Source organism: Glycine soja, chromosome 14 (assembly GCF_004193775.1).
Source record: "Glycine soja cultivar W05 chromosome 14, ASM419377v2, whole genome shotgun sequence".
Taxonomy (NCBI): Eukaryota; Viridiplantae; Streptophyta; class Magnoliopsida; order Fabales; family Fabaceae; genus Glycine; species Glycine soja.
The window spans coordinates 49,501,543-49,512,331 of NC_041015.1; the positions used below are offsets into that span (position 1 = coordinate 49,501,543).

Consider the following 10,789-nt stretch of genomic DNA (forward strand, 5'->3'; position numbering starts at 1 on the left):
AACATAATGAAATGTTGATGTCTAAGAATATGTTATTTTTTATATAAATTTTATTATATATTTTTACCATTATACTATGTACATTATTTCTTTTTCCAATATTAGCATTATATGTATACTTCAAGATATTGACAGTGATAATAATAGGTTTATTTTATTTTTTCTATCCTTTTTTAATAGATTTTTATATTACTTAGTATTTATTTTAACAATTACACTAATCAACATAATGAAAGGTTGATGTCTAAGAATATGTTATTTTTTATATAAATTTTATTATATATTTTTACCATTATACTATGTACATTTTTTTTTTCCAATATTAGTATTATATGTACACTTCAAGATATTGACAGTGATAATAATAGGTTTATTTTATTTTTCCTATTATTTTTCAATAGATTTTTATATTACTTAGTATTTATTTTAACAATTACACTAATCAACATAATGAAATTGAATAACAATATAATTCGTGGTTCATGTTTTGTATATATTATAAATATTTTGATCAAAATAACAACTAACATATAGGTATTTATTAAACATAATATTATAATTGAACATGTAAATTGTAAATGACCAAATGTATAATTTAAAATTAAAAAATGCTTAAAATTTTTTTAAGCATGCAATTACCTATTGTTCGTAAGCGGACACTAGTCAACATTTAACCTTACAATTAGCACTTAATTTTTTAAAATTCTATTTAATTATTACATTTTACATTAATTTATATCTTCATGGCCACATTCTTTTTAAACAACAATATATTGTACATCCTTGAAGTAAAAGTATTCATTTTCTTGGTATGGTCTTTCTTTAGATTGGAAATTCTATTAAATTGAATTATCACAAGTAACAAACTAACAGTGAATTTTGTAATTTTGTTATGTATATAGGAGAAGGAATTATTATGCTTGGTTACCACCACATTCAACCAATTATCCGATCAAGTGCTTTCCTCTAAACTTGGACATGTACTCAAATTTAGAGAACTTGCTTTGTCTGGTCTTGGAGTAAAAGGTCTTTTTCAATTCCAAATCAGAGAACATGGGAGCAACAGAGAACTTGCTCCTTTAAACTTGGATCTAACTTATGCTTACTTATGGTATCTACCTGAGCTCGAGTTCATATGGAAGGGCCCCACAAATTTTCTAAGCCTCCAGATGCTTAACATGATTTATGTGAATGGATGTCCAAAATTGACAACCATCTTCTCCCCTATCATTGTTAGAAGCTTACCAATGCTGACAAGACTGATAATAATTGATTGTGAGGAATTGGAGCAAATATTTGATTCAGGTGATGCACAAACCCTATATACTTGTTCACAACAAGTGGGCTTCCCAAATCTCGAGGAGATTTGTGTCAAAAAGTGCAACAAGTTGAAATACCTTTTTCATAATTTTGTGGCTGGTCACTTTCACAATCTGATCGAGTTGGAGATAGAAGACTGCTCTGAGTTACAGAAGGTTTTTGCTTTTGAATGTGAAACTGATGACGATGGTCAAGAAGGGATTGTTAAGGATGGAGAAAAAGTACTACTACGTAAGCTGCTACGTATAAGACTCAGCACTTTGCCAAACTTCAAAGAGATTCACCATGGATTCAAGTTAAAAGATGATGTTAAAGAACATTTCATAAATGATTGTCCTAAATATTCTCCAAGTTTATATCTACACACAGGTAAAATTCTCATGTCCTCTTACTAGTAACAATTCCTGTGTGTTGGATATTTCAATGTTAAGTGAAATATTATGTCATTATAAAGATGTTGGTTAAACATTGGTCGATGATGAAGTCCTTAATTTCATAAAGCTTTAAAGATGGAACTATTATACTTGCTCTAATTTTCTACTCTTGCTATTTTCATTTCATTTTCTTACTTTTGCAATTCTTGTTTTTGCTGCATGGAATCTCTCTTAAACCCTTATTTAAATAGAAGAGTAAAGAATGAGCATCGAGCAAGGTGTAGGGGTGTATGAGTATGCGGAAGAGAAAGATGAAGACTAAAGACTCGATTCTGCTGCCTTACTCACTTTGTGTTCTTTACTCCATTGTGATGAGTTAATTTGTACCTTTTAAATTAACTTCATTGGAAGATTACTTCCTTGCTTGCTTTTTATTGTTTATTTTATTATTTGGTGAGTTTTTTTCTAGACTTGTTTTAGTTTGCAGAGTTGGATTTCACTCGTGGTTTGTTACCTTGTTGCCTTTCTATTATATAACTTTCTATTATAAACCATCTCAAAACTCTGCATGCATCTCTCCAAGTTCAGAGATTTAGAATGGGACAACACAAACATTACCTAGCCATTAGCAGGCCAATTATATATGACATTTCCAGAACAACCCCATTTTCAAGCATTGATACAATAAAGAGTAAGAAAAGAAAAAAATAAAGAATAAACAATAGTGATGGCAAGAATAGGCAATGCAAGAATGATTCCGGGGCAACTCCTTCTGCCAACCCCAAGGAGAGGGATTGCCATTCGAAGCCGAAGAGTTTCCTTCACAACTGCTTGAAGGTATGGCAGCTTTTGGATGTCTGGCTCAGTCACTTGGTGCCCTGCTTCAAGAACTCTATCAATTTCATCCCTCACCTTCTGCTGGATCTCTGGGTGGTTCACAAGCTCAGCAATGCCCCATTCAATCGACCATAGAGTTGTCTCAATTGCTGAAATAATAACACATAATCAGTCAATTTCTTGTTTTTAAAAAACTTCCTTTCTATAAAATGGTTGATGAAATTGGGGTGCAGCACCATACGTGGTTGAGTAGAAGGAGGAAAAATGTCCCCAAAGAAAAGCAAACGGGGAAGCTGCTTTTGCCACTCATCATTATTATTCCTTAATGATCAAAACAATTAAGTATACTTTGTTTGGCAACTTTTGTTTCGAATTCTGGCATTACAGGACATTGTATTTATAAGTTTCACAGCAATAAAAATTGTTGAGATTAAAACTAGGAAAAATGTTGTTATTTTCTGCATATGAGGAGAATTGGCATCAAGCATCAAGCATCAAGCATTTTGATACTAACAAGGGAACGTTTTGAAATTTTAGAAACATAGAAATATGAAGGCTTTGCGTCAAGTCAAACAAGAATGAAACATGTTCTGGAGCTTTCTGTCGGAAACTAAGAGGTGGATACAATGATTGCAACGTCCTAGGATAATTGGTTGTGCAAGCATGTATGTGCAATTTTATAAATGGTGATTAATGTGCCACTGTGGCATGGAAAAACAAAGTAGTAAACTTGAACTTTTCCTTTCCTTCATTACTTAGCCAACTCCATAATTAATGAGCTGGCTTGTTGTCTTATTCTAAAATTTTGTTAAAAGTTCACCTTCTTCTTTACCGGATTTCTAATTTATTTTTTATCTACTAGCAATGTAACTTTATTTTTTTTAATTAACAGAACTATAATTAACAAATATTTGCTAAAGCAACCTTTAATTAATACTCTACTTGATCATACGACACTCATCATTTGATGATCACTAGGCTATGACTAATAAAATTAGTTTATAAGTTAGTTAAAAATTTATGTTATTTAAATTAGGAGTTAAAAAATTGAAAGGTAACTCACAAGACTAATTTATAAATTAATGGATAAATATAAAATAACATAAAATGATAAATTTAATATTTTTAATATTGAAATTTATTTTTAATAATTTATCATCTTGACGATTTTACTCTTATTGTTTAAAATCAAAAAATTTCTAACCTTAAACAATAATTTAGCGACAATTGACTATTGAATTAACTATTGAGTATATGAATGTTAACTTAGATAAGAAGGTTTTTAATTGAATAAAAAATAGTATGAAATTTTAAATAAAATAATAAGAATAAAATAAAGAAGAAAAAAGGTTAATAACTTATAATTAATTTGCGTATTTTTTACAAACTATTTCAAGTATTTTAGAAAAATAATCTATTTGAGAAAATATATTACTAAAATAAACTTATGTGTCAAATAAACTTTTGATCAAAATATCTTATAATATTTCAAAATTTTTACTCTTCACTATTATTTGTGTATCCAATCTGAAACAAGTGTTAAATATTTGCTTCAAGATTATTTATTTTATTTATTAATTTACTTATTTATTGATATATATAATAAGGATTATTGTATTTTATTTATTAATATACTTATTTATTGATATAATGAATTAACACACATGATAAAGGATTAATTTACTTCTAAGAAAAAAAAACAATAATTTACTCATTTCAGTTTATTTTTCAAACATGTTTTCATTATTAATATATATGTGAAGTCCTGTATAGGAATCAAATTAACCTTATGTCCTGGTTTCTTTTCTTGTATATATTTCTCACAGGATAACGTGTGAGTGCCGGGCTCAAAGCACAAACATAACAGTTGAAAAAGAATTTATTGTTATTCATGAACCCCCATAAAATTAAGGAATAATCTGCATATTTATCAATTCCTTACTAGTGAACTATGGAAAGATGAACTTTCTCTTCAAGTTTTATTGTTTTATTTAGCAATACACATATTTTTTATACTTCTTCTCTCATCTAACTTTGATTTTTATACTTTCATTCTTACTCCTAAAATATAGGAAATCAACTTATTTATTAAATCCTACTTTAAAAACTGAAAAATAAAATATTATGCAATTACAAAAGTATATCTTCAACACTCCTCTTTGCTTTTGGAATTGCAAACTCCAATTCTTTTTAAATAATAGTTTCTAGTTTTCTGTATCTTATTATCTTTTTACTCTTAAAATATTGAATTTTCATATTTTTTATATAAATTGTATTATAAATTTTTACCATTATACCATGTACATTTTTTTCCAATTTTAGAATTATATGTACACTTCAAGATATTGTCTGTGATAATAATAGGTTTATTTTATTTTTCCTATTATTTTTAAATATGTTTTTTTATTACTTAGTATTTATTTTAACAATTACACTAATCAACATAATGAAAGGTTGATGTCTAAGTATATGTTATTTTTATTTTATTTTAAACTCGATTAGGAATAATTTAAAATGTAATATTAGATTAATAGTTGAATGCACAATATAAAAAAAATATAATAGTTGAAACTAAAAATGTAATTAAAATAGTTTATCAATAAATAAAAAATTAATAAAATTTAAGTTAATTAAAAACTAAAATTATAAATAGCACAAAATATAATTAAAACTTTAATGCAACAAAGGAAATTTACTCTATTGATTCAACATATTATATGAGTTATTGTAAATTCCTAAGCTTTGGTCTTTAATTTTTATGGATTAAAAAAAAATATAAAGAATATAATGCTCATTAAAACATCTCATACATACCCCTAAAATAGCGCTTGTAAATTTTAATTTATATTTATGTTAGTTTCTAATTAGGCATGAAAAAGATAAATTGAAGAGATAATTGTACGTGTATGAAGAGAACTACTTAATTATTTGGCTAAATGAAATTGAATAACACTATAATTCGTTATTCATGTTTTGCATATATTATAAATATTTTGATCAAAACAATAGATAACATATAGGTATTTATTAAACATAATATTATAATTGAACATGTAAATTATGAATGAGCCGATGTATAATTTAAAATTAAAAAATATTTAAAAAGTTTCTAAACATACAATTACCTACTATTTTTCTTAAGCAACCACTAGTCAATATTTAACCTTACAATTAACATTTTATTTTTTTAAATGTTATTTAGTTATCATGTTTTACATTAATTTTTATCTTCATGTCCACATTTTTTTAAAATAACAATATATTGTACGTCCTTGAAGTAAAAATATTCATTTTCTTGGTATGGTCTTTCTTTAGATTGAAAATTCTATTAAATTGAATTATCACAAGTAACAAACTAACAATGAATTTTATTATGTATATAGGAGAAGGAATTACTATGTTTGGTTACCATCACATTCAACCAATTATCCGATCAAGTGCTTTCCTCTAAACTTAGACATGTACTCAAATTTAGAGAACTTCAATTGTCTGGTCTTGGAGTAAAAGGTCTTTTCCAATTCTAAATCAGAGAACATGGGAGCAACAGAGAACTTGCTCCTTCAAACTTGGATCTAATTGGTGCTTACTTGGGGAATCTACCTGAGCTTGAGTTCATATGGAAGGGCCCCACAAATTTTCTAAGCCTCCAGATGCTTGAATGGATTTCTTTGAATGGATGTCCAAAATTGAAAACCATCATCTTCTATACTACCATTGTTAGAAGCTTACCAATGCTGAGAACACTGCAAATAATTGATTGTGAGGAATTGGAGCAAATATTTGATTCAGGTGATTCGCAAAGCCTATATACTTGTTCACAACAAGTGTGCTTCCCAAATCTCTATTATATTAGTGTCAAAAAGTGCAACAAGTTGAAATACCTTTTTCATAATTTTGTGGCTGATCACTTTCACAATCTGGTCGACTTGGAAATAGAACACTGCTCTCAGTTACAGAAGATTTTTGCTTTTGAATGTGAAACTGATGACAATGGTCAAGAAGGGATTGTTAAGGATGGAGAAAAAGTACTACTATGTAACCTGCTACGTATAACACTCAGCAGTTTGTCAAACTTCAAAGAGATTCACCATGGATTTAAGTTAAAAGATGATGTTGAAAAATATTTCATAACTGATTGTCCTAAATATTCTCCAAGTTTATATCTACACACAGTACAGATACAATTCTCATGTCCTTTTACAATTTGAAGTGAGATATTATTTCAGTATAAAGTTGTTGGTCGATGATGAAGTCCTTAATTTCATAAAGCTTTAAAGATGGAACTATTATACATGCTCTAAGTTTCTGCTCTTGCTATTTTCATTACATTTTCTTACTGTTGGAACTCTTGGTCACAGTGATAATAAATAAACGATAATCTTGAGTGATATGATAATTGAGATGTTTTAGTATGTGGTGATTGATATTTTTTATAGATTTTATTTTTTGTCAGATGAATATTTTAAAAATTTGATAGTTATATTATATTTTAATTTAAATCTTTAAATATTTTAATCTCAATTATCCATTATTTTTAAAATGCAAGTAGACAAGTGTACTTACAATAAACAAATATTAAAATAAGAAATATTTGGCTAAGTAACACACTTGACTCTTTATATTCAATTTTGTCTTTTATATTTTCAAAAACTTAATTTAATCCTTTGTCTTTTAAATTTGGTCAAATTAGGTCCTTCTATGGAGTTAGAATTAAAATTGTTAATGATTTGAACATAATGATGGTTAAAAAATGTGGCAGTTTTTAGTCACCATAATAATAATATTTTGAAATGCAATTGCATTGAATACTCAAAGGGGAAATTTTGTTGTCATATATGGCTTGATAAGTTGGTCAAATTTTGTTGTCATATTTTGTTGGTCAAATTTTGTTGTCATATATTGGAAAAGCTGAAGGTTGAATGGTGTGATAAGTTGAAGTATGTATTTGGCAGTGAAAAGGAACATGATCTTAGAGTGTACCAGCACCAGAGTCATCCTCAGACTAATATTCACATCAATTTCCTTAATTTGGAAACTCTAGTGTTGGATGAGTTGCCGAATTTGGTTGAGATTTGGCCTAAATATTTTGATCCACATTTACCAAATTTGAAAGAGCTACAATGCTTTCATTGTCCAAGACTGCCTGACTCTTGGGTGCGTAGGGTGATGATTGTTGATTCGGATCTGCAACAAGACTCAACTGCAACGGTAATATATTTTTCGAAAATGATTATTTCTTTAATGGCACATAATTAAATGAGTTTTTTATAATAGATATTATTTGTTAATTCATTTTTTCCCTGAGTTGTCAACATGAATTGACTTTTTATGGATATGAATTATGAATAGATATATGGTGATAGAAATTTTATTTGTTTAATTAGTGTCCAAACTACTTTATGCCCGCTTTAATTTTAGTTTTTCTTAATCATATTGAATATTTTAATAATAGAAAGAGCAAGTAGTTGAACAATTTTTTTTTTAAAAAAAGACCAAGTCATTTAGCCAATAGTTAAATTATGTTTGGCACACACTCGTTCAACTAATTTTCAAACTTTTTTATTATAAAATAGCATGTTTAACCTCGTTAAAAATGCTGATAAATAAGTTTATTTTAATAATTTATAAATTTTTAAGACACTAATTCAACTAATATTTTTTAAATGATGGTTTCTAGTTTTCTGTATTTTATTATCCTTTTACCCTTTAAATATTGAATTTTCATATTTTTTATATAAATTGTATTATATATTTTTACCATTATACTATGTACATTATTTTTTTTTCCAATTTTAGCATTATATGTACACTTCAAGATATTGACAGTGATAATAATAGGTTTATTTTATTTTTCTTATTATTTTCCAATATATTTTTATATTACTTAGTATTTATTTTAACAATTACACTAATCAACATAATGAAAGTTAGTCTAAGTATATGTTATTTTTTTTATTTTAAACTTGATTAGGAATAATTTAAAATATAATATTAGATTAATAGTTGAATACACAATATGAAAAAATATAATTGTTGAAACTAAAAATGTAACTAATATAGTTTATCAATAAATAAAAAATTAATACAATTTAAGTTAATTAAAAACAAATTATAAATAGCACAAAATATAATTAAGACTTTAATGCACCAAAGGAATATTGTTCAATTGATTGAACATGTTATATGATTTATTGTAAATTCCTAAGCTTGGGTCTTTAATTTTTATGAATTAAAAAAATATGAAGAATATAATACTCATTTAAACATCTCATACATTCACCTAAAATAGAGCATGTAAATTCTAATCTATATTTATGTTAGTTTTTCATAAGGCATGAAAAAGATAAATTGAACAGAATTATACGCCTATGAAGACAACTCATATTGCATACGTAACACTTGATTATTTGGCAAAATGAAATTGACTAACACTATAATTCGTATAATTCGTGATTCATGTTTTGTATATATTATAAATATTTTGATCAAAACAACAAATAACATATAGGTATTTATTAAACAATAATATTATAATTGAACATGTAAATTGTAAATGACATGATATATAATTTAAAATTTAAAATTGCTTGAAAATTTTATAAACATGCAATTACTTAATATTGTTCGTAAGCATATACTAGTCAACATTTAACCTTATAATTAGCACTTAATTTTTTAAAATGCTATTTAGTTATTACATTTTACATTAATTTTTATCTTCATGAATGACCGCATTCTTTTTAAACAACAATATATTGTACCTACTTGAAGTCAAAATATTCATTTTCTTGGTATGGTCTTTCTTTAGATGGGAAATTCTATTAAATTGAATTATCACAAGTAACAAACTAACAATGAATTTTTTTTTATGTATATAGGAGAAGGAATTACTATGCTTGGTTACCACCACATTCAACCAATTATCCAATCAAGTGTTTTTCCCTAAACTTAGACATGTACTTAAATTTAGATATTTTATTTTGTCTGGTCTTGGAGTAAAAGGTCTTTTCCAATTCCAAATCAGAGAACATGGGAGCAACAGAGAACTTGCTCCTTTAAACTTGGATCTAACTCATGCTGATTTGAGGGATCTACCTGAGCTCGAGTTCATATGGAAGGGCCCCACAAATTTTCTAAGCCTCCAGATGCTTGACACGATTCAGGTGAATGGATGTCCAAAATTGAAAACCATCTTCTCCCCTACCATTGTTAGAAGCTTACCAATGCTGGGAAGACTGGAAATAACTGATTGTGAGGAATTGGAGCAAATATTTGATTCAGGTGATGCACAAAGCCTATATACTTGTTCACAACAAGTGTGCTTCCCAAATCTCAGTATTATTTGGGTCGAAAAGTGCAACAAGTTGAAATACCTTTTTCATAATTTTGTGGCTGGTCACTTCCACAATCTGATCGAGTTGGAGATAGAAGACTGCTCTGAGTTACAGAAGGTTTTTGCTTTTGAATGTGAAACTGATGACGATGGTCAAGAAGGGATTGTTAAGGATGGAGAAAAAGTACTACTACGTAACCTGCTACGTATAAGACTCAGCCGTTTGCCAAACTTCAAAGAGATTCACCATGGATTCAAGTTAAAATTTGATGTTATGCTACATGACATAACTGATTGTCCTAAATATTCTCCAAGTTTATATCTACACACAGTACAGGTACAATTCTCATGTCCTTTTACTAGGAACAATTCCTATATCTTGGATATTACAATGTCAAGTGAAATATTATGTCATTATAAAGATGTTGGTTAAACATTGGTCGATGATGAAGTCCTTAATTTCATAAAGCTTTAAAGATGGAACTATAATATTATACTTGCTCTAATTTTCTACTCATGCTATTTTCATTACATTTTCTTACTGTTGGAACTCTTGTTTTTGCTGCATGGAATCTCTCTGAAACCCTTATTTAAATAGAAGAGTAAAGAATGAGCATCGAGCAAGGCCTAGGAGTGTATGAGTATGCGGAAGAGAAAGATGAAGACTAAAGACTCCATTCTGCTGCCTTACTTTGTGTTCTTTACTCCATTGTGATGAGTTAATTTGTACTTTTTAAATTAACTTCATTGGAGGATTAATTCCTTGCTTGCTTTTTATTGTTTATTTTATTATTTGGTGAGCTTCTTTCTAGACTTGTTTTAGTTTGTAGAGTTGGATTTCACTCGTGGTTTGTTATCTTGTTGCCTTTCTATTATTTATTTTACTATGGCTAAATAACATGTTAGGTTCATTATTTATTGCTAA

At 27.6% G+C, this 10,789-nt stretch overlaps 1 protein-coding gene across 7 annotated transcripts in view; it reads left to right on the forward strand.

The window, feature by feature from the left end:
* LOC114383300 (putative disease resistance protein At5g05400) overlaps nucleotides 1-10,789 on the forward strand; it is a 43,988-nt gene extending 33,199 nt beyond the window's left edge. For 3 of the 7 annotated variants that reach the window (XM_028342946.1, XM_028342947.1, XM_028342944.1), the window contains 2 exons: nucleotides 903-1,689; nucleotides 1,946-2,402. In XM_028342946.1, coding sequence (XP_028198747.1) covers nucleotides 903-1,689; nucleotides 1,946-1,953 — 795 coding nt within the window. In that variant the 3' untranslated portion in view covers nucleotides 1,954-2,402. Of the gene's footprint in view, nucleotides 1-902; nucleotides 1,690-1,945; nucleotides 2,403-5,914; nucleotides 6,039-9,409; nucleotides 9,432-9,533; nucleotides 10,202-10,462 lie in introns of those variants that run through there. The other 4 variants (XM_028342950.1, XM_028342945.1, XM_028342948.1 and 1 more) reach the window with 4 other exon arrangements.